We start from the raw sequence: 24287 nt of genomic DNA, 5'->3' as shown, positions 1-24287 counted from the left end.
TGATTCTTGATCAGTATTTACAGCAGTTTCACCACATCTGTGTTCACACACAGTCAGGATCAGGCCGATGGAAGTTGGAGAAAACATTCTGACTGTAATAAAGATAAATATTAGAATTAGGAGGAGCTTTATCTTTCGTTTATTTACAGTAGAGCCACGTGTTTCTGACTTGATTCATAGTGTTGATCTGACGTCACAGTCCTGAAAGGGGATTTCCTGCCCGGTGACCCCTTCAGGGACACTGGGACACTGGAAACACGTGATTACCACGTGATTACCACGTGATTACCACAAACAGTTGATTTCCTGGTGTGAAGCGTCCCTGTCTGTTAAAGGTAAGGTTGTCGCAGGTTTGACTCTGTATTGACTATTTCACCGTCTTCTCTGTGACTTCTGCTTGTTTTTAGTGGTGACAGCAGAAACTAAACTCTGGCTCAGACTCGGGTCTGAGTCTCTCGATGTTTGTTTGCTCTGGCTTTTCTCCGAATTATTAGTTATTATTTTCATTTTGAAAGCCTGACACTTTAGGCTACTTCTACCTGCTCCCAATACTTTGGATCTAACTTTTACCGTAAATGTTTGCATGTTTAAATCTGTGTATTCACCTGTACAGGTGAGTGTGTAAAACGAATGTCTACTGAGGAGATTCACTTACACACCAACATCCATCCACTGGTTTTGTTTTCACTGAAGACAGAAATGAACTCTGACCCTTTCCCCTTTTAGGTTCCTGATGACGACACTCTGCAGTCTGATCTTCTGACTTCCTGTGAGAGAATCTTTCCAGAAAACAAACCACAGATACGTTGTGATATGTGAGTTGTCAAAGGACCGAGCTGTACCTGAACGTTATGTGATGGTGCATTCAGTAGAAGTGGGACATTTCAGCTTCATTTTGTTTCCGAGAGTCAAGAAGGAGACAAAGTCCGGATGTGTTGAGATTATCGTGATGTATGAACGTTGCTGGTTTGTTGATTCTGTCTAATTAGCTTTATGTTTCACATTTCAATTCAATAACTGTGTCACGAGCTGGAGGAAGGGCTCCATGGCCAGAGATAACACAAGGTACCGGAGAAGGTTTTCAGGGGTTTTATAATAAAGGTACAGGGGAATGAGTCAGATGAGTTCTTGTAGGAAACTTGTCAGTGGAGGGTGAGTGTGGAAGTGACGTAGCGACCAAGATAGCCGACCAACGGGGGAGCACATGGAACAAAATGGAGGACAATGGAGATGGTGAACGGTGGCGACTGACAAACGGTGGGGAGTGTCCAGGAGTGTAATCAGAGTAACACAAAAGCACAATGACAAACAGTCACAGAATGTGACCAAGTCCAAATGTCCAAAATACAGTGTAAGAAAAACGTCTAAGGTGAAGTGAAGATGAATAAGGCAGTCCAAACAGTAAATCCACAAGGCCAAACTCAGAGGTCAGGGGTAATCCAGGTCATACACCGTAGTCAGTTCAGGGACCGGAAGGCAAAATCAGGACAGACAGTCCTGGTCGAAAACACTAGGAGGTCCACACAGAGTAGAGACAGGGTAGGAACAACGAGGAGGGGAACAGATTAGGGAAAAACCTTCAACTCAACACAACATCAGCATTAACATATGATCTGCGGTGATTGTCCCTACTAAGTCAGCCAGAAACCTGGGGGTCATCATTGATGACCAGCTGACCTTCACAGATCACATCGCCACAGTCGCTAGGTCGTGTAGATATGCCCTCCACAATATCAGAAAGATCAGACCCTATCTGACGGAGTACACGACCCAACTCATTGTACAGGCGTTGATCTTATCTCGCCTGGATTACTGCAATGCACTACTGATGGGTTTACCGGCATCCACGACCAAACCCCTCCAGATGATCCAAAATGCGGCAGCACGCCTCATTTTTAATCAACCTAGAAGGTCTCATGTCACACCTCTCTTCAGATCTTTGCACTGGCTTCCTGTGGCTGCAAGGATCAAGTTCAAAGCTCTGTCTCTTGCCTACAGAGTGGTGAACTCCACAGCTCCATCTTATCTCAATTCAATCATTCAGGTCTACATCCCCTCCCGTCCACTGCGGGAGTTGAGAACAGACTATCTGACAGCGGAGACAGGTGAGCAGGCCGGTACTTATAGAGTGGGGGAGACCAGGTGTAGCCAATTAGGTGACTGCAAGTGAACAGACTGGGAAGAGAAAACAGGAAGTCGCCAAAATAAGAGCATGGGGGAAATAAAGGCCGCATGAGGCCAGAATCATGACAAACTGACAGAAAGTAGTAGATGTAGACGTGTTGGTTCACATTAAATTAAAGATATTTTCCCACATATTCTCCCTCAGTTTCTATAACTTAACTTTCTCATGATTATTGGGGCAGAATCAATATGATCTCAATGCTTCTCTTTTTTAAAATCACAATCAAACAAATATATGAGTTTTTAATTGTTAATTTAATCACAGAGTATTTATTAATAAAAAAAAACAGTAAACCTCAAGAGAAAAACAGTTTGTGCCCGAGAAGTGCTGTAAGAAATATTCCAGCAGGAGCCCTCTGTGTTTGGATTGACAGGAGAGACAACAGTCCCAAAACCTGAGGATATTTCTGTTTACCAGCACATAGGAAGGGAAAATGGAACCTTGTAATTGCATTTACTGACCTCAGCCTTTTTTATGCTTCAATGACGGCAATAAACGTTGCTGGACCTTGGATCTAGTTTTTGGGTTGTCCATTCATCTGTATGTATAACCACCCTATTGTTGTCAACACAATGTTTCAAGAACATCCTGAGGGAACGTCTGTAAATTTGACCTCACTAAGGACTGAAAGCATTCGTTTTACTCTCTGTCTTCCAGGATTACTCAGAGACCAGACCAGACCCTTGATCCTAAACCACAACCACAAACCACCTGCGTGTCCTATAAGAGTAACTGTTCAAAATCAGAGCCTATTCTGTTTAAAGATGGACTCTGTTGTCCTAAACAGAGGTGAATTGTTACTAACATTAGGTTCTTTGTTATTAATTATCCGCTGGTACAGAGACAGATTTCATACTTTGGTTGTCATTATCTCTTTCCACCAGGATCCATCAGAGACCAGTGTCATCTAAAACTGATCCCAAACCTGATTCTGAGCCCAGATGTTTGTCCTATAAGAGCAACAAGTTAACTGAAGCTGTTTTGTTGAATGATAAACATCCCTGTTTTCATCTGAGGTACGTCATTGTTAATGCAGAATTCCTGTAACCTGAACCATCTGAGGCCAGACACCCACCCTAGATACAAAAAATAAAAAAGAAAATCAATAATGTGTATTTACAACAAACAACTAAGTTGTGTTTATATTTATATATATATATATATACAGTATATATACCCTGTTCCAGAGTGAACATTGACATTGCAGAAGCTTATCTAAAGCTGAAAGCAGTCAAACAAAATATTAGTGTGTGAATTGGAGTGTATAAACACATATAAACGTCAGCTCATTGTTGATGATTCCTCCACAGAGTGGACCAGGAGAGCTCAGAGGTTCCCAGTGGTCAGTCTGCCCAGCAGCATCCAACAGACCTGGACTCCATATTTCTGGTCTGTACATGTCCATCTTCTACTTTTCCATCTGTTGTGTTCATAATAATCTCCATGCTGCACTTTTTAGACCAGTGGATTGTCAGTCTGTCCAACATGGATCTGATGTTTGGCTCCATGAGTTCAGTTGGATTGTGTCATTCATATAGTTTCTGTTCCAGCTGCTGGAGGAGAACATTGTCACTTTTGTGAAGAACGAGCTGAAGAAGATCCAGAAGGTTCTGAGTCCAGATTACCCAGAATGCTTAGAGAGTCAGAAGGAGGATGAAGAGGTGTTGTATGGTGAGGATGAAGAGCAGAGGAGGAGCAGCAGAGAGGCATTTCTGAAGATCACACTGAACTTCCTGAGGAGAATGAAGCAGGAGGAGCTGGCTGACTGTCTGCAGAGCAGTAAGAGGATTTCTAGAAATATTTATATTTCAGTGTTTCCCTTTTGCTAGATTTACTAATTCTGGATTGGTGCTAGCGCTGGTTCAAATTTGGTTCAATTTTACTCTAAGGACTGGGTACGCACAAGCCTTCTCAAACTAAACCACAGATCTCCGAATCAATTGAACACATTCATCTAACATTTATGTATTTTGTCAAGAAGCAGAAAGTGGCATAGGTTTTTCAAAACCCAATTTGTACACTTCTGAGAGGACCCATTTAATAATATAATTATTATACAATCCCATTTGCGCAAGCTTTAGGCAACAGTGGAGAAGAAAAACTCCCTTTAGAGGAAGAAACATCCAGCAGAACTAGGCTCATAGTGGGCGGCCATCTGCCTCGACCGGTTGGGGTGAGTGGAAAGAGAAGAGAGAGAAGAACAGCAGGCAATAAAGACAACAACAACAAGTAGCAAGAACATTGGGCAGGTCAACGGGATTCTGGATATGTACAGCCCCAGGCCAAGGATACCTGGAGAAAAGTACAGAGAGAGGGAGAGAGAGAGGAGGAAACACAACTAAAAGAGAGAGAAGACACAGAGTTAATGACATGGCATGGTGGCATTTGCATTGATACAGGAGAAAGGAGAGAGGAGAGGAGCTCAGTTTATCAGTAGAGGTCCCCCAGCAGACTAAGCTATATCAGCATAACTAAGAGATGGTTCAGAGTCACCTGATCCATCTATCAGTTGACTCTTAATTGCTTGTTTGCTTATTCTTTTAGTGAATTAAGTGGTTAAATAGTCTTGACAATTATAAAACAACATATTCAACAATGTTATTTACCTGTTCAGGGTCTCCTGCCATGTGCCAGTGTAACCTTAAATCTAATCTGAAGAAGAAGTTCCAGTGTGTGTTTGAGGGGATCGCTAAAGCAGGAAACCCAACCCTTCTGAACCAGATCTACACAGAGCTCTACATCACAGAGGGAGGGACTGGAGAGGTCAATGATGAACATGAGGTCAGACAGATTGAAACAGCATCCAGGAAACCAGACAGACCAGAAACAACCATCAGACATGAAGACCTCTTTAAACCTGTACCTGGAAGAGAGGAACCAATCAGAACAGTGATGACAAAGGGAGTGGCTGGCATTGGGAAAACAGTCTTAACACAGAAGTTCACTCTGGACTGGGCTGAAGACAAAGTCAACCAGGACATACAGTTCACATTTCCATTGACCTTCAGAGAGCTGAATGTGCTGAAAGAGAAAAAGTTCAGCTTGGTGGAACTTGTTCATCACTTCTTTACTGAAACCAAAGAAGCAGGAATCTGCAGGTTTGAAGAGTTCCAGGTTGTGTTCATCTTTGACGGTCTGGATGAGTGTCGACTTCCTCTGGACTTCCACAACAATCAGGTCCTGACTGATGTGACAGAGTCCACCTCAGTGGATGTGCTGCTGACAAACCTGATCAGGGGGAACCTGCTTCCCTCTGCTCGCCTCTGGATAACCACACGACCTGCAGCAGCCAATCAGATCCCTCCTGGGTGTGTTGACATGGTGACAGAGGTCAGAGGGTTCACTGACCCACAGAAGGAGGAGTACTTCAGGAAGAGGTTCAGAGATGAGGAGCAGGCCAGAAGAATCATCTCCCACATCAAGACATCACGAAGCCTCCACATCATGTGTCACATCCCAGTCTTCTGCTGGATCACTGCTACAGTTCTGGAGGAGGTGTTGAAAACCAGAGAGGGAGGAGAGCTGCCCAAGACCCTGACTGAGATGTACATCCACTTCCTGGTGGTTCAGACCAAAGTGAAGAACATCAAGTATGATGGAGGAGCTGGGACAGATCCACACTGGAGTCCAGAGAGCAGGAAGATGATCGAGTCTCTGGGAAAACTGGCTTTTGAGCAGCTGCAGAAAGGAAACCTGATCTTCTATGAATCCGACCTGACAGAGTGTGGCATCGATATCAGAGCAGCCTCAGTGTACTCAGGAGTGTTCACACAGATCTTTAAAGAGGAGAGAGGACTGTACCAGGACAAGGTGTTCTGCTTCATCCATCTGAGTGTTCAGGAGTTTCTGGCTGCTCTTCATGTCCATCTGACCTTCATCAACTCTGGAGTCAATCTGCTGTCTGAACAACAATCAACATCCAAGAATCCTGAAACAAGAGAAGACAATTTACCAGAGATGCACTTTTATCAGAGTGCTGTGAACAAGGCCTTACAGAGTCCAAATGGACTCTTGGACTTGTTCCTCCGCTTCCTCCTGGGTTTTTCACTGCAGACCAATCAGACACTCTTACAAGGGCTTCTTACAAAGATAGGATGTAGCTTTGAGACTCGTCAAGAAACAGTCCAGTACATCAAGAAGAAGATCAGTGAGAATCTGTCTGCTGAGAAAAGCATCAACCTGTTCCACTGTCTGAATGAACTGAATGATGGTTCTCTAGTGGAGGAGATCCAACAGTACCTGAGATCAGGAAGTCTCTCCACAGACCAACTGTCTCCTGCTCAGTGGTCAGCTCTGGTCTTCATCTTACTGTCATCAGAAAAAGATCTGGATGTGTTTGACCTGAAGAAATACTCTGCTTCAGAGGAGGCTCTTCTGAGGCTGCTGCCGGTGGTTAAAGTATCTAAGAAAGTTCTGTAAGTGGATGGATAATTGGATTTGTTACATACAGACAACACAGTGAAAAAACAATTAAAAAGAATGACATCTTTTCCACCTTTTCTCATTTGTAAATTTAATCTTCAGATTGAGTGGCTGTAACCTCTCAGTGAGAAGCTGTGAAGCTCTGTCCTCAGTTCTCAGCTCCCAGTCCTCTAGACTGAGAGAACTGGACCTGAGTAACAACAACCTGCAGGATTCAGGAGTGAGGCTACTCTCGGCTGGACTGGAGAGTCCTCACTGTTCCCTAGAAAGTATCAGGTCAGATCTGTTGTCTCTGTTGTTAATACTGTGTTGTTTGAAATTACTTATTATTTTCAGAGTTAGTTGACTTGAATCATGCTTATCCTGATTCATTTATTTGAGCTAATGTGATGTACTTCTGAATGCAATATGTTCTGTTTTGTGTAGGTTGTCAGGTTGTCTGATCACTGAGGAAGGCTGTGCTTCACTGGCATCAGCTCTGGGTTTAAACCCCACGCACCTGAAAGACCTGGACCTGAGCTACAATCATCCAGGGGAGTCGGGAATTAGGTTGCTGTCTGCTGGACTGGGGAGCCCTAACTGGAGACTTAGCTCTTTCAGGTATGGAGACATGCCGTCAGTAATGGTGCAGACTGGTCTGGGTTTTATTGCTTGTTGCATCAGAACAGGTTAGATGACAATTTCGCATGAGCATTACATTAGCAGAGCTAATGCCCATAATTCAGTAGTCTCGATACTTAAAGTTTGGACACAGCTGAATACTGCTGGTGACATATTGTTGAGCCCTAAGAGAACTTTATCATGTCAATTTTCCTTCTTTCAGAGTGCAGCCCAGTGGAGTCCAGTGGTTGAAACCAGATCTAAAGAAGTGTAAGTATGTTTATGCTTTGATTCATGGAAACAGTATGAATTCTGTACACCTTTCAAATCCTATAAACCAAATCAAACCCACCTGTTATACCTTGTTCTTGCCATCAGATTTCTGTGACCTCACACTGAACTCAAACACAGCACACAAATTCCTCAAACTGTCCGACAGCAACAAAAAGGTGACAGATCTGAGAAAGGAACATGCATATCCTAATCACCCAGAGAGATTTGACTACTGGCCTCAGGTGCTTTGTGAAAATGCTCTGACTGGTCGCTGTTACTGGGAGGTCGAGTGGGTTGGAAAGGTTTATATCGCAGTGAGCTACAAGGGAATTGGAAGGAGTGGAGACAGTGATGGCACCAAGTTTGGAGGTAATGATCAGTCCTGGTGTCTGACCTGCACTGATGGTGGATACAGTGCCTGGCACAACAACAGTGGCACACCCACCCCTTTTCATTGCTCCTCCTCAGTAACTGCTAGCAGAGTAGCAGTGTACCTGGACTGTCCTGCTGGGACTCTGTCCTTCTACAAAGTCTCCTCTGACCAACTGAACCACCTCCACACCTTCAACACCACATTCACAGAACCTCTTTATGCTGGGTTTGGGTACGGGGTGAAATTGCACTCCTCAGCATTTCTGTGTCAACCATAGAACCAAAGCATACAGTTTGTGTGTGTGTGTGTGTGTGTGTACGTACTGTAAATGGTAAATGGTAAATGTTCTGCACTTATATAGCTCTTTTCTACCTAGCTGGTACTCAAAGCGCTTTACACTGCTTCTCATTCACCCATTCACGCACACATTCACACACTGATGGCAGAGCTGCTGCAGCTGACCTGACTCACTGGGGGCAACTAGGGGTTCAGTATCTTGCCCAAGGACACTTTGGCATGTGACATGGCAGCCGGGAGTTGAACTACCAATCCTATGATTGGCAGTCAACTGCTCTACCTATTGAGCCACAGCCACCCCACTCTGTATAGACGTACTGTATTTCTATTTGTATATGATTGTTTTTCTTGAAGAAACATTATATTCAGAATCTTTTGTACTGTGCACAGACACCTTCACAGCCCGACTTAGTACAGTCCACTTCTCTCCAGCTTTTTTCTATAAATCCAGTTGGAATCTTTCTCTTCCTGTTTGGAGCACTTGGAACAAACATTTGGTAGCTGCTTCTAAATCAATAAATGTTTTTATTTATTTTTTTGAGTGTACTTATTTGATTTGCAGTCTTCCTAATCAGTCAGACAGACAAACACAGTAAAATATGACTGTATGAATATAGTCAAAATTAGATCATGCTTAAGCTAAAGCTAAACTGATTGCATAGCCTAGCTGGTTGAATTGTTGCCTACATAAGTACTAATAAGTACTAAGAACAATGTTGAGTTGTCATTTTACCAAAACACAGTGAACTATTCCAGGAAGTCATGTCTGTAGTCTAAAGGAGGACCCAGGTACAGTATATGTGGATTGTCATCAGTACTTGCTATCACCCATTGTGAGATTCTTTTGTCCTTCAATCTCAGTCCTCTACCAGAAGACCTAAGCTAACTTTAATTGTCCCGTTTACTTCGATTTTGGACTTTAAAACATTAGAATTGATCCCACCACCTCCAACTCTCCACAAAGTGCTTTAACAGTTTCAGCTATCCTGAGTTTTCTGGAGCTTATTACTTTTTTTATGCACAGCCTTTAAAACTGATTAACCCTTTACTTTCATAGAGCTTTTCTATCTCCCCAGCCACCTTATATTAAAATAAGGCACACAGTTGTGCCTTAAAGAAAAGAAAAGTACTAGTACTGCTTAAAAGGTACAGAAGAATGATGCTTGATGAAGCCAAGAAAACTTTTACCTGTACCTTTAAATGCCTTCAACAGCAAACATTTAAAATGTCTTTTACTTGTAATGCAGTATTTGTACACCCTTGTATTGCTACTTCTACTGAAGTAAAAGATGGGAATACTTCTACTACTGATGGGCAGACACAGGAAGAACTCTTAACGATCGTTCTCTCTCTTACTTCCTGCATCATTTCCTTTCTGTTCCACGAAGGTGCAGCAGCTTCATCTGAAGGTAACGAACTGTTTTTCATGACAAACCGGAAACTCTTTACTTGTCTTTTATTGAATCAGTGTGAATAACTAGATTGTTTTTAAGATTCTAATACATATGACAAATGATATGATACATGATAAATCAGCGTGTTTGGGTGAGAGAGCAGCCTCCTCCTGTCACTTCTACACCTACTATTGCTAACTAAGCAGTAACCCTACAGTCTAGTCTAGTACAGACTTGGTGCAGTAGCTTTCCTGAAAAAAGGCATCAAACATGCATCAAGCCATGTTTTTTAATGCAGCCTGATTTTATAGTAAGTGGAAGTATCTTGTAGTGCATGTGGTTGAGCTGTTTTCTCTACAGCCCAGTGTCCTGAGAATTAATGTTCCTGTGCAATGAAACTGCAGCAGCCACCTGTATCCAAAGAGAGGATTTCCTCTGAGATCCAGCTGTACTGAAATGGGAAACAGCTGCTCGTTTTAGTTTGAAATATTTATCTCAGAATCGTCTCATGTTTAACTGTAAAACACAGTTTAGCACACAGTGCAGTGCAATGTACAGCAGAGGATAGTATACCAGTATCAGGTGTCAGTCATGGAAAACAAAACGGTGTTTCATACTGAATATGCAAAAAGCTTTCAGTCTGAGCTGCATGCAATTCTGACAAATGTTTGACATAAATCATGACATGACTTGACATAAATGTAATTTATGCAGACATTTGATTTCAACATGTCCTGTGTCAGTGCTTTTGGACTTATTTTCTCCTTACTGCCAAAAATGACTGACAGTAGACCTGCAGCTGCTGCCTCACAGTGGCTACTGGTGGTTTCATCCTGAAGCAGAAAAGGGAGGTGATTATCTCTCAGCTAGGGATATTGGAATGATTATTGTTACTAATTATTTTCTCCTAATAAATGTTGAGACTTAAGATGAGTGTCCAGTTTGTGCTAAGTGACACGTTTGACACTTTGGTTACTTAGTTTGACCAACAGACCAATAAACCAAAGTTGATGATGACGTATCAGACATGACACAAAAAGTCAGTTGACAGGCCGATCAGGGATTGTTCTGATGGTTTCAACTCTGCTCTCAGTTTTACTGTTTCTTCTCCACATGAACATGTGTGTGAGCTGATGTGGATTCAGCAGCATGAATCAGTGTGAGGACCAAGAGAGCCAGACCAAAGCTCTGAGGTGAGGGAAGTAATTTTGCCTGGTTACAGCTGCTCTCTATACAGGAAAAAACACAACCAGAAAATTACCACACCAGCAAAAATACAAATCTGTCTTGCATCAGCTACATCATCTGCTGAATCTGTTGTTTCACTGCACTGCAACAGATTTAACATCAGTGGAGCAAAAACATATTCTAACAGCAACACACCACCATACCACATACAGCTCCAAAATGCTTGTCTAACACAACTAAAGCTCTGTGTTGTGTTGAAGCCCGGAGCGGCAGCAAAGACCAGACTGTGCTGGATGTGGACCAGGTCATGGCTGTGTCTCAGCCAGATCTGAATTTGAATCAAATGTGTCCATGAAGAGCGACGAGTCCATGGAGCCGCCACTACATTTTGAAGGACAACATTCTTCAAAGACGAAGTGAGTTAACATCATGATCTGTTTAATAAGTGCTGAACGAAACAGTAAAGACATAAAAAAAATTAGACATCTACACCAGGAGTGGCCAACCCTGGTCCTTAAGAGTCTCAGTCCGGCTTGTTTTCCAACTATCTCTGCATTTCCTGCTTCTGATTGGCTGAACACACCTGATCCATGTAATCAGCAGAGGGTAGGGCAGAAATAGTTGGAAAACAAGCAGGGCTGAGGCTCTTGAGGACCAGGGTTGGCCACCCCTGATCTACATAATTATTTCATCTAGAGACCATGAAAGCTTTTCAAAGCAGTTTGGGTTCTGGTTTTATGTCATTCATCAGAGACAGACTCTCAATAACAGTCATGTTTCCTTCACAGAGTCGAAGAGCAGAGGTCAGACACTGCAAATGATCAGTCTGCCCAGGAGCTTCAGTCACACCTGGACTCTGTATTTATGGTCTGTAGCAGCTACTTTTACATAAGCTACATATGAAACATGAGGAGGAACACTGAACCTCTACAGTAACACAAAATGTCAGGCATCAAAAAGATTTTCAATGTTGGCTAAGTTGAGGACAAAAAATTATACTAATACTATTATTTGTTAGTTTGCATTTATTCTTCCCTATTAACCCATGTTCACTGTGTCATATGTAAACAGCGCCCACCGATTACTGGCAGATGCTGAATGCAGACTGTTGTGATGTTGGTTGAGTACTTTGGGATGTTTATTCAGTACTGAAAGTCATTAAACATCATAACAAAAACCCCAAAACAACAGCCGGTTTCATAAAGAACCCGGGCTTAGTCTAGGATTCCAAGAAGACACAGAAATACTCAGAAAAACTGTGGCATGTTTCCCAAGTTGCTGTAACAACCTACAAGCTAAATACTTTGCAGAGTCATGCTATTAAAAAATTCTAATAATTATTTACATATTAATATTCATCTGTTCAAGCTGCTGGAGGAGGAAATGATCACATTTGTAAAGAAGGAGCTGAAGAAGATCCAGAAGGTTCTGAGTCCAGATTTCCTGGCAAGGTCAAGGAAAGAGATTGAGGATGAGGAGGCATTGGATGGTGAGGATGAAGAGCAGAGGAGGAGCAGCAGAGAGGCATTTCTCAAGATCACACTGAACTTCCTGAGGAGAATGAAGCAGGAGGAGCTGGCTGACTGTCTGCAGAGCAGTAAGAGGATTACTTTAAAAATGTTCAATTCAATTCAGTTTTATTTGTATAGCACCAATTCACAACAGAGGCACTTTACAGTGTTTAAGGTTTAAGACCTTACAGAGAATATTTATACAAAAAATGATATAGAAAACCCAACAATCTGCTCCTGTGCTGCTAGGATTAGTGCTTCTGTGCTGTCTTTCAGTCCAGCCACTGCTAGGATTTGTCGACATCAGCCACTTCTTCTATCTGCCGGTGGTACATACCGTGCAGGGGTTTGTCCTTCCATGAGGGTTCCTCCTCTTCCTTCCCTTGCTCCTCTGTAGCCTGCTGCCTGAGGTATTCACTAAGCATGCCATCCGTTGGAGCCATCTTCCTGATGTATTCATGGAGCTTAAGATAAGATAAGATAAGATAAGATAAGATAAGATAAGATAAGATAAGATAAGATAAGATAAGATAAGATAAGATAAGAACAGCTTAAACACTAGAGTGTCAGAAAGACAGTCTGACCAAAGGAGACGAAAGACTAAACTGGCACAGTCCGAGATAAATAGGCTATGAAACCTGATAGTACAAACAGTACAGTAATAAATAAAATATATACATGTAAGTACAGTATATGTAGCGGTGTAAGTATGTACAGTATATGGATATTACTGGATGGCAGTATTGAAAATGTACATTGTAAAGTTGGTTTGTGATTATTGCACAGGTGTAATATTAGTTGTTTCATCCTGGATAGTGGCTTTGACGCTCACTAATCCTCGGCCTCCTTCCTTCCGCGAAGCGTACAGTCTCAGGGTGCTGGATTTAGGGTGAAACCCTCCATGCATTGTAAGGAGCTTCCATGTATTGATGTCAGTGGCTTCCATCTCCTCCTTTGGCCAGTTTATTATGCCAGCGGGGTACCTGATGACCGGGAGGCGTAGGTGTTGATCACCCGGACTTTGTTCTTCCCATTCAGCTGACTTCTCAGGACTTGCCTCACCCTTTGGAGGTACTTAGTGGTTGCTGTTTTCTTTGCGGCCTCTTCGTGGTTCCCATTTGCCTGTGGGATTTCAAGGTATTTGTATCTATCCTCAACATCTGCTATCTTGCCTTCTGGTAGTTCTATCCTCTCAGTTCTGACTACCTTTCCTCTCCTTGCTACCATCCGACCACACTTGTCCAGTCCGAATGACTTGGCTTTAGATCCTGGTGGTATGTATCAGCGAGTCGATGTCTTGTTTGCATCTTGGCATACAGCTTGATGTCATCCATGTAGAGTAGGTGGCTGATGGTTGTGGCATTCTGTAGTCGGAATCCGTAACAAGTCTTGGTGGCGATCTGGCTGAGGGGGTTCAGGTCTATGCAGAACAGCAGTGGGGGCAGAGCATCTCCTTGGTATAAATGATGGTACCCCTAGAAAATATGTTTTAAATTATGTGAATATGAAATAATTTGACCATGTTAAACTAAAGTGTGTCCTGTAATTAGCTTCACAGGTGTCTTCACACTTGTAAGTCTGTTTATTTAATGGGTGAAAAGTGGTCACTGTGCTGTTTGATATCATGGTGTGAATCACACTGAACATGGACCACAGAAAACTCAAGAGAGAGTTGTCTCAGGAGATTAGAAAGAAAATTATAGACAAACATGTTAAAGAGAATATCTCCAATCAGCTGGATGTTCCTGTGACTACAGCTGCACATATTACTCAGACGTTTAAGGTCCATGGGACTGAAGCCAACCTCCCAGGATGTGGACACGAGGAAAATTGAAGAAATAGAAATACAAATGGTAACTAAAGAACCCAGAACAACTTCCATACAGATTAGAGGTGAAATCCAAAGTCAAGGTCCATCGGAGTCAGATCACACCATCAGTAAATCAGTTTTAAGCCAAAGTGGACTTAATAGAAGACGACCGAGGAGGACTCCACTGATGAAAGCAAATTGTAGAAACTGGAAATGGAAATGGAAAACTCATATTAACAAACCCCATAAGTTCTGGGAGAATGACCTTTGGACAGATGACACTAAACTGGAACTTTTAGGCAAGTCACATCAGCTCTATGTTCACAGACGCACAAATGAAGCAAGGAAAGGTACACTGTTCCTACTGTGACACATGGAGGAGGCTCTGTTATGTTCTGGGGCTGCTTTGCTCCATCTGGCACAGGGTTTCTTAAATCTGTGCAGGGCTCTGGGTATCAAGGCGTTCTTTAGCTAAACGTGCTGCCCAGTGCCAGAAAGCTTGGTCTTTGTCACAGGTCATAGTCCAACAGGATAATGACCCAAAACAGCTACAGACACCAAGAATAGCTAAGAACAAATCATTGGACTATTCTGAAGTGGCCTTCTATGAGTGCTGAGCTAAATCATATTGAACATCTGTGGAGAGAGCTGAAACATGCAGTCTGGAGAAGGCACCCTTCAAACCTGAGACAGCTGGAGCAGACTGCTCACGAGGAGTGGAACAAAATACCTGTTGACAGGTGCAGAAGTCTCATTGAGAGCTACAGAAAACGTTTGATCGCAGTAAGCAGCTTCAAAAGGTTGTATAACAAAATATTCAGTTAAGGGACTGTCATTATTGTCCAGGTCAGTTTAGTTTAATTAGTTTGATTTTTAAAATGATTGTTGAACCACAACTTAAAAGCTATGTCTGATTTTTATAAGTTAATTTTTAGTCAATTTTTATTTATTATTAATGTTATCAGTTTCAAGTTATTTCAGTGATTTTTGTGGGTTTTTATTTCTTTAACAGAGGGGTACCAACAATTTTGTCCAATGGGGGGGTTACGGATATTCTATGGCACTTAGCTATATTGCCATTTAAAAGTTAAAAAAAAAAGTAATTAAAAAGGGAGACCTCAAGGGCATGAAAAGGCAGACTGTATAAGAGTTACATACTGGGAATTTGTATACCTGCCCATATAAAATTGAATCATTCGCATAAAGTAGACACTGAAGTACTAGTTAGGAAGAACAAAGTTAATGACGTATAATAGCATTGTATTTTAGGCTTTAGTTGTTTTAATCTCGTCCACTATTACCCCTGTCCCACATGAAAGCGGACTGGATGCCTGATAAAGTGATCTGTTGTCTCTTCATTCAGGGTCTCCTGCCATGTGCCAGTGTAACCTTAAATCTAATCTGAAGAAGAAGTTCCAGTGTGTGTTTGAGGGGATCGCTAAAGCAGGAAACCCAACCCTTCTGAACCAGATCTACACAGAGCTCTACATCACAGAGGGAGGGACTGGAGAGGTCAATGATGAACATGAGGTCAGACAGATTGAAACAGCATCCAGGAAACCAGACAGACCAGAAACAACCATCAGACATGAAGACCTCTTTAAACCTGTACCTGGAAGAGAGGAACCAATCAGAACAGTGATGACAAAGGGAGTGGCTGGCATTGGGAAAACAGTCTTAACACAGAAGTTCACTCTGGACTGGGCTGAAGACAAAGCCAACCAGGACATCCAGTTCACATTTCCATTGACCTTCAGAGAGCTGAATGTGCTGAAAGAGAAAAAGTTCAGCTTGGTGGAACTTGTTCATCACTTCTTTACTGAAACCAAAGAAGCAGGAATCTGCAGGTTTGAAGAGTTCCAGGTTGTGTTCATCTTTGACGGTCTGGATGAGTGTCGACTTCCTCTGGACTTCCACAACAATCAGGTCCTGACTGATGTTACAGAGTCCACCTCAGTGGATGTGCTGCTGACAAACCTGATCAGGGGGAACCTGCTTCCCTCTGCTCGCCTCTGGATAACCACACGACCTGCAGCAGCCAATCAGATCCCTCCTCAGTGTGTTGACATGGTGACAGAGGTCAGAGGGTTCACTGACCCACAGAAGGAGGAGTACTTCAGGAAGAGGTTCAGAGACAAGGAGCAGGCCAGAAGAATCATCTCCCACATCAAGACATCACGAAGCCTCCACATCATGTGTCACATCCCAGTCTTCTGCTGGATCACTGCTACAGTTCTGGAGGAGGTGTTGAAAACCAGAGAGGGAGGAGAGCTGCCCAAGACCCTGACTGAGATGTACATCCACTTCCTGGTGGTTCAGTCCAAAGTGAAGAACATCAAGTATGATGGAGGAGCTGGGACAGATCCACACTGGAGTCCAGAGAGCAGGAAGATGATTGAGTCTCTGGGAAAACTGGCTTTTGAGCAGCTGCAGAAAGGAAACCTGATCTTCTATGAATCCGACCTGACAGAGTGTGGCATCGATATCAGAGCAGCCTCAGTGTACTCAGGAGTGTTCACACAGATCTTTAAAGAGGAGAGAGGACTGTACCAGGACAAGGTGTTCTGCTTCGTCCATCTGAGTGTTCAGGAGTTTCTGGCTGCTCTTCATGTCCATCTGACCTTCATCAACTCTGGAGTCAATCTGCTGTCTGAACAACAATCAACCAAAACCGCAGACTTCTACCAGAGTGCTGTGAACAAGGCCTTACAGAGTCCAAACGGACACCTGGACTTGTTCCTCCGCTTCCTCCTTGGTCTTTCACTGCAGACCAATCAGACTCTCCTACAAGGTCTGCTGACCCAGACAGGAAGTAGATCACAGACCAATCAGGAAACAGTCCAGTACATCAAGAAGAAGATCAGTGAGAATCTGTCTGCAGAGAAAAGCATCAACCTGTTCCACTGTCTGAATGAACTGAATGATGGTTCTCTAGTGGAGGAGATCCAACAGTCCCTGAGATCAGGAAGTCTCTCCACAGACCAACTGTCTCCTGCTCAGTGGTCAGCTCTGGTCTTCATCTTACTGTCATCAGAAAAAGATCTGGATGTGTTTGACCTGAAGAAATACTCTGCTTCAGAGGAGGCTCTTCTGAGGCTGCTGCCGGTGGTTAAAGTATCTAAGAAAGTTCTGTAAGTGGATGGATAATTGGATAGACCCACACAGCTTTAAATATTACTACTAGGAGAAACTACTTTAGGGAATGCTGTGACATTTCTGTAATACTTTTTTATATCCATTGTCTCTCCAGACTGAGTGGCTGTAACCTCTCAGAGAGAAGCTGTGAAGCTCTGTCCTCAGTTCTTAGCTCCCAGTCTTCTAGTCTAAGAGAACTGGACCTGAGCAACAATGACCTAAAGGATTCGGGAGTGAAGTTGCTGTCTGTTGGACTGGAGAGTCGTCACTGTAAACTGGAAACTCTCAGGTCATATCTCTTAAATCTGGGCTAAATATAGAATGTATAGACTCATTACTGCCTATAAAACACAATAGAGAGCTTTTAGAAATGTCACAAAGGAGTTAGGAGGCGTTTGGCTAGAGATATATTGTTTTTTCTATTTCGTTAGACCAGTCAGTTTTTGCAGCAGAGTTACCAGATTATGTTGTATGACGGTTTTTATGTATTTGCAGACTGTCAGCATGTCTGATCACTGAGGTAGGCTGTGCTTCTCTGGCCTCAGCTCTGGGCTTCAACCCCTCCCATCTGAGAGAGCTGGATCTCAGCTATAATCATTCAGCAGGCTCAGCTGTGAACCTGCTCTCAGTTGGACTGGAGGAGCCACACTGGAGTCTGGACACTCTAAGGTTTGGAGACAACAGAGTGCACACATTATTGTATCTCATCAAAAAGGGCATGCTGGTTTGACTTTGTCCACTCATTTCCCCTTAGGTTGGAGCCTGGAGGAATCCAATGGTTGAAACCAGGTCTCAGAAAATGTAAGTATGTTTTAGTTCTATTTATGATACCAAAGCCCACCCAGGGACGACATTACTTAAATGGCGGCTTGGTGGCTCAATGGGTAGGTCTTTATGGCCTTAGATGCAGGACGTTTGGTGTTCAAACCCCGTCACAAACACCAGGTGTGTCCTTGAGCAAGACGCTCCCCGGGCGCTGTATGTCTCTGCCCACTGCTCCCCCCAGGGGGATAGGTTAAATGCAGAGGACACATTTTATTGTAACATGTACATGTGACATATAACGATTGAAGCCTTTCTTCTTCAAAGCCCACAAGTATTTGGAACAGACAGACACAAACAAGTAAATGGTGACAGATGTGAAAATATTGTTGAGTAAATAAAATAAGAAAAGAATATCATTCAGTTTTCGCAGACAGAATTCTACAACTTTACTAACAACAAATTGTTAAATTCAATTCAATTCAATTCAGTTTTATTTGTATAGCACAACAGAAGTTATCTCAAGGCACTTAACAGTGCTTAAGGTTTAAGACCTTACAGAGTATAATTATACAAAAAATTATAGAGAAAACCCAACAATCCCATTTGAGCAAGCTTTAGGCAACAGTGGAGAGGAAAAACTCCCTTTAGAGGAAGAAACCTCCAGCAGAACTAGGCTCATAGTGGGAACAGCAGGCAATAAAGACAACAACAAGCGTCAAGAACATTGGGCAGATGAACTGGATTCTGGAGATGTACAGCTCCAGGCCGAGGATACCTGCAGAAAAGTACAGAGAGAGGGAGACAGAGAGGAGGAAACACAACTACAGGAGAGAGAAGACACAAAGTTAATGACATGAAATGGTAGAATTTGAATGGATAGGAGAGAGGAGAGAGGAGAGGAGCTCAGTGTATCAGTAGAGGTCCCTCACCAGAATAACCTATAGCAGCAGAACTAAGAGATGGTTCAGAGTCACCTGATCCATCTCTAACTAGGAGAGAGAGGGGCTTGGTAGCTAAAGGCTCTGCCTCCCATTCTACATTTGGAAACTCTAGGAACCACAAGTAAACCTGCAGTCTGAGAACGGAGAGTTCTGCTTGGAAGATATGGAACTATGAGTTCTTTAAGATAAGATGGAGCCTGATTATTAAGGGATTTATAAGTGAGGAGAAGAATTTTAAATTCAATTCTGGATTTTACAGGGAGCCAATGGAGAGAAGCTACATAAAAACACTGGAGTCCAGAGACTGTTGCACTAGGCTACCTAAAACATACTGACAGCCAGTGCAAAGAAGCTAAGATAGGAGTGATGTCTTCATATTTTCTTTTTCTAGTCTTGCTAGTCTTGCAGCTGAGTTCTGAACAATCTGGAGTCGATTAATAGATTTATGGCTGAGACAGGGGAACAGACTGTTGCAATACTTAATAGTCATAAAATTTGCATTACAGTTTGCATGTTACAAAGTAAAAACATCAGAAATTAGCAGCTGAACCAATTACAAATTTTGTCCCTGGACATCAAGGCGTTTTTATGTTGATTTCCCACATTGGCGCTTCCACTGTAATGATGGACCATTCAACAGAATAAGAGGGCTGCGTTTTTTCATGGCAGTCTGAACATAGCTTTAATATTTCTTTCAGATATATATTATTTCACATGTAGTATGCAAAGCCAATCACATTTCCCTTAATCTGAAACTGAATGTTTAATGTGTTTTGTGTAATTAACTTCTTGCATTTGCTATAATAGTAGAAGCAGATGAATTGTGTCGTTCTCTCATCAGATTTCTGTCAACTCACCATCGACACAAACACAGTGAACAGAAAACTACGACTGTCTGACAACAATGAGAAGGTGACATATGTGGAGGAGGATCAGTCATATCCTGATCATCCAGACAGATTTGATCACTGGACACAACTGCTGTGTAGTACTGGTCTGACTGGACGCTGTTACTGGGAGGTTGAGAGAGAAGGAAGGGTTGACATATCAGTGACTTACAGAGGAATCAACAGGAAGGGAGACAAATCTGACTGCTGGCTTGGAAGAAATGATCAGTCCTGGAATGTGAGCTGCTTTGATGATGGTTACTCTGTCTGCCACAACTGTCAAACAACATTCATCCGCCTTCCCTCCTCCTCTTACTCTAGCAGAGTAGCAGTGTACCTGGACTGTCCTGCTGGGACTCTGTCCTTCTACAGAGTCTCCTCTGACAAACTGATCCACCTCCACACCTTCAAAACCACATTCACTGAACCTCTTTATGCTGGGTTTGGGTTTCTCCCTGACACCTCACTCTCTTTGTGTAAATTGGAAAAGAAAGTCTAGGTAAAGACACTCAGGCCTCAAAGCTCAAATGTTTAATACCAAGACTAAAGAAATTGGACATTAGTATGGCTCAAACTGTAGTTTGATAAAACATTTGTCCACTTACAGTGCCTATAAAAGGTATTCACCCCTTGAATGTTTTATCCTTTTATTAACAATATAAATCAATTGTGGTATGAAAATATGTGGTATGTGAAATTAGTGTTTGCATTAATATTCACCCCCTTCATATCAGAATTTAGTAGATAAACCTTTGGCCTTTGGCTTCAACAGTGTCTTTCTCCATCCACTCTCCCCTAAAGCTTTGACTGGTGAAGAACCCGGTCAAATGTTGTTGTATGTACAGTCTCTCCTATCTCAGTTGCTGAAGCTTGTAACTCCCTCAGAGTAGTCATTGATGTGTTAGTGGCCTCTGTCACTAGTCTACTTCTTGCACTCCTTAGGATGTTCAGTGCCTTGGAGATTTTATTTGTACTCATCCACTGACTTTTGCTTTTCAATGACCTGTTCTCTGAGTTACTCAGAGTGTTCTTTTGTCTTCATGGTGTAATGGTAGCCAGGAATACTGAAGAACCAGTGACTCGACCTTCCAGACACAAGTGTCTTTATACTGCAATCACATGAGACGCATTCACTAAACTCAGGTGATCCCCATTTTACTAATTGTGGGGCTACTAGCACCAAATATCTGGACCTTTGTTGGATTAGGTCAGTCATTTTAAAGGGAGTGAATATTAATGTAAACACTGATGTCACCTTTGTAGATTTGTAAAGTAAATAAAAGGATGAAACATCTAAGGGGGTGAATACTTGTTATAGGCACTGTACTTAAAAAAGAGAGATTGAAGGATTCTGAATATAATCTATCTAATATAAAGAAGATATAAAGATAAATCTTTATATATGTATATATTACATTACAGTCATTTAGCAGACGCTTTTATCCAAAGCAACTTACAAGTCATTACAAGGTACAAGGGTAGGCAGGGCAGCGTGAGGAGGTCTTGCCTAAGGACCCCTACTGGAGGTAGCCATAGCTGGGATTTGAACCCCAGTCTCCCACATGGGAGGCGGTGATGTTACCACTACACTAACCAGCCGCTTTATACATCTTTACTTTAAGTTTTAGTGTCTGTGAACCAGGGCTCAAAATATCTCTGAATTTAAAGATTTAGCTGACAGGTTGGTAGGACCAGCAACCACCTGCTCAGACTCACATCCCTGCAGTCGTACAAACTGGGGTCTGTCTGTCAGGTAGTCTGTGATCCAGGAGGCTGTGGAGGAGTCTACCTGCATCTTCAGGAGCTTCTCTCTCAGCAGGACAGGCTGGATGGTGTTAAAGGCACTGGAGAAATCAAAGAATGTGATCCTCACAGTGCTGTTTGCCTTGTCCAGGTGTGAGAGAGCTCGCTGAAGCAAGTAGACAATAGCATCATCTACTCCAACCTGGGGACGATGGGCGAACTGTAGTGGGTCTAGTGATGTCTCAACCTGAGGTCTCAAATGGGTCAGAACCAGTCTCTCCAGGACCTTCATGATGTGTGAGGTGAGGGCGACTGGTCTGTAATCATTTAGAGCAGAAGGAGATGAGGTTTTTGGAACTGGCGTCAGACATGATGTCTTCCAGACCTTTGGCACCTGCTCCATTCTCAGGCTCAGGTTGAAGAGGTGCTGTAGAATCCCAGAGAGCTGCTCAGAACAGGACTTCAGGACTCTGGGGCTGACACCATCAGGTCCTGCTGCCTTATTCTGGTTCAGCTTCTCTTCAACTGGGTGCTGGTCACTGACAGATGGGTAGGGGAGGTGGGTATGGTAGAGGAAGAGGAGGGGGGTGACGGTGGGATCATTTCTTCTGCAAGAGTTCCAGTGACGGGTGTGGTTTTATGACCGTCACTGATGTTCCTTGTAGGATGGGTGTGGGGGGGCAGCAGTGGAGACGCTGTTCTGTCTGAGAGTCTGGCAGAGGAGGGGGTGGAGGAGGAGGGTGCAGCAGAGTGTCTGGAGGTGGAGGAGGGGGAGAGGGAGGGTGGTAGTGCTGTAAACCTGTTGAAAAAATGGTTCCGCTCGTTGGCCTTGTCCAGGTTCCCTTCCACCTGGTTCCCCTTCTCCTTGAAGCCAGTGATCTTCTTCATTCCAGACCACACATGCTTCATGTTGTTCTGCTGGAGTTGGTTCTCCAGCTTCCTTCTGTAAGCGTCCTTACTCTGCCTCAGACTCACCCTCAGCTCTCTCTGCACAGACTTCACCTGGTCCTTGTCTCCTTGTCTCCCTCCAGAAAGGCCTTCTTCTTCCTGTTCAGCAGCTCCTTTAAGTTGCTGGTGATCCAGGGCTTGTTGTTAGAGAAGCACCTCACTGTCCTGGTTGGGATGATGTTGTTCACATAGAAGTTAATGTACTCTGTGACGTTGTCTGTCATGGAATTGATGTCGTCTCCATGTTCCAGTCTGTGGATTCAAAGCACCCCTGCAGAGTCTCAATAGCTTCCTGAGACCACTTCCTTACAGTTCTCGTGGTCACTGTCTGCTTCTGAACAATAGGAGTGTAGACGGGGGTGAGGAGCACCAGGTTGTGGTCAGATCTGCCCAAGGGAGGTAGAGCAGTGGAGGTGTATGCATCCTTAATGTTTGCATACAGTAAATCTAAGGTCTTATTGTCTCTGGTGGAGCAGTTGACAAACTGATAGAAAGTGGGAAGAGTTGTGTCCAGAGACGTGTGGTTGAAGTCTCCTGTTATTATTATGAAGGAGTTTGATGCTGGTTCTGTAAGTTAGCGGTGACTGAGTTGATGACGTCACACGCTACTTCAGGAGCGGCTGACGGGGGAATGTACGTCATAATGACAATAACACAGCTAAACTCCCTCAGGTAGATAATATGGACGCAGACTTACAGCTAACAGTTCAATGTCCGGGCTACAGAGACGTTCCTTTACAGTAACATGTCCGGGGTTACACCACCTCCTCTCCTCTTACCGCTACTCCTACAGTCTCTGTCCGCCCCCACAGTCCTGAAGCCGCTGATGGTGCAGTTGGAGTCCGGAATCTGTTCCTGAACCAGGTCTCAGTAAAACACATGATGCTGCACTCACGATATTCCCGCTGGCTTGAAGTCAGCGCACCGAGCTCGTCCATCTTATTCACCAGGGACCTCACATTTCAGTGACTACAGAAGGTAGAGAAGGTTTAAACCTTCTCTTCCCCTCTTTCTTTTTTAGTCCAGCTCTTCATCCCCGGCTCCTTCTCCTTAGCTCCACGGGGATCAGAGGCCTTTCTCCCGGTGAGTGTTGGGAGAGCGCGATCAGCTGATCCCTGGTGGAAACGATGCGTCCGCTCCTGGTCGCGTCCATTGTTATTCCATATCAGTACATAAAGTGTTGGAAAAGTCACGAAAAAATCATAAGTAAGGCCATATTCCAACGTGAAGTAAGTTGCTTCAAAGAAGAGTATAAAGAGAAAAGTAAGGAACTGGAAAAAACGCACAAAATAATCTAACGGGAGCTGCTGCAACAGGGGGCCACCTGAGGCGGTGCCAGGTGAGTTCCTTTATAAAAAAGGAAAGTTTGAAGTCTAGTCTTAAATGTGGAGAGGGTGTCTGCCTCCAGAAGAACCTGAACTGGGAGCTGGTTCCACAGGAGAGGGGCTTGATAGCTAAATGCTCTGCCTCCCATTCTACATTTGGAAACTCTAGGAACCACAAGTAAACCTGCAGTCTGAGAACGGAGAGTTCTGCTGGGTTTTGTGTTTTATTTCTCTTTATGTTCATGCATTTGTTTTGAGTGGATTCCAAATATAAAAATTATGAATTCATAATTGTAAAATCACTAAAAAAAACAACATTTTCTGGAGCTTTTCATTGTCGACTGTTTGTCAATTGTCAGATCTGATCTGTGTTGCTATGTCCTCTGTAATTATTCTTAGTATATCATCTGTTGTCAAGATCCTTTACTGCCCTGACAGGGGGCAGTGTAAGATCTATGATCTACTGAATACTGCTATGCTTCCTGTTTGT

The 24287-nt window shown here is 43.2% G+C and overlaps 1 protein-coding gene across 3 annotated transcripts; it reads left to right on the top strand.

Moving 5' to 3' along the window:
• The first annotated feature begins 346 nt into the window (after positions 1–346).
• On the top strand, positions 347–21557 carry LOC113163209 (protein NLRC3-like). Of its 3 annotated transcripts, XM_033326307.1 has the most exons (13): positions 347–613; positions 727–815; positions 2843–2974; positions 3070–3201; positions 3496–3574; positions 3736–3964; positions 4800–6600; positions 6710–6883; positions 7034–7207; positions 17304–17477; positions 17684–17857; positions 17943–17989; positions 19736–21557. In XM_033326307.1, exons 1-13 carry the CDS (start codon positions 584–586, stop codon positions 20278–20280), a joined length of 3780 nt encoding a protein of 1259 aa, XP_033182198.1. In that variant the 5' UTR covers positions 347–583; the 3' UTR covers positions 20281–21557. The 3 variants fall into 3 exon arrangements, with proteins under 3 accessions (XP_033182198.1, XP_026217388.1, XP_026217389.1); XM_026361603.2 differs by lacking the exons at positions 347–613; positions 727–815; positions 2843–2974; ... (4 more) ...; positions 6710–6883; positions 7034–7207 and adding exons at positions 9518–10737; positions 10993–11148; positions 11521–11599; positions 12101–12329; positions 15417–17184 and having other exon boundaries at positions 19736–21556; XM_026361604.1 differs by lacking the exons at positions 347–613; positions 727–815; positions 2843–2974; ... (4 more) ...; positions 6710–6883; positions 7034–7207 and adding exons at positions 14305–14836; positions 15417–17184 and having other exon boundaries at positions 19736–21556.
• Positions 21558–24287: the final 2730 nt, after the last annotated feature.

Source organism: Anabas testudineus, chromosome 2, assembly GCF_900324465.2.
Source record: "Anabas testudineus chromosome 2, fAnaTes1.2, whole genome shotgun sequence".
Classification (NCBI taxonomy): domain Eukaryota; kingdom Metazoa; phylum Chordata; class Actinopteri; order Anabantiformes; family Anabantidae; genus Anabas; species Anabas testudineus.
This window is presented reverse-complemented; position numbering and strand designations above follow the sequence as displayed.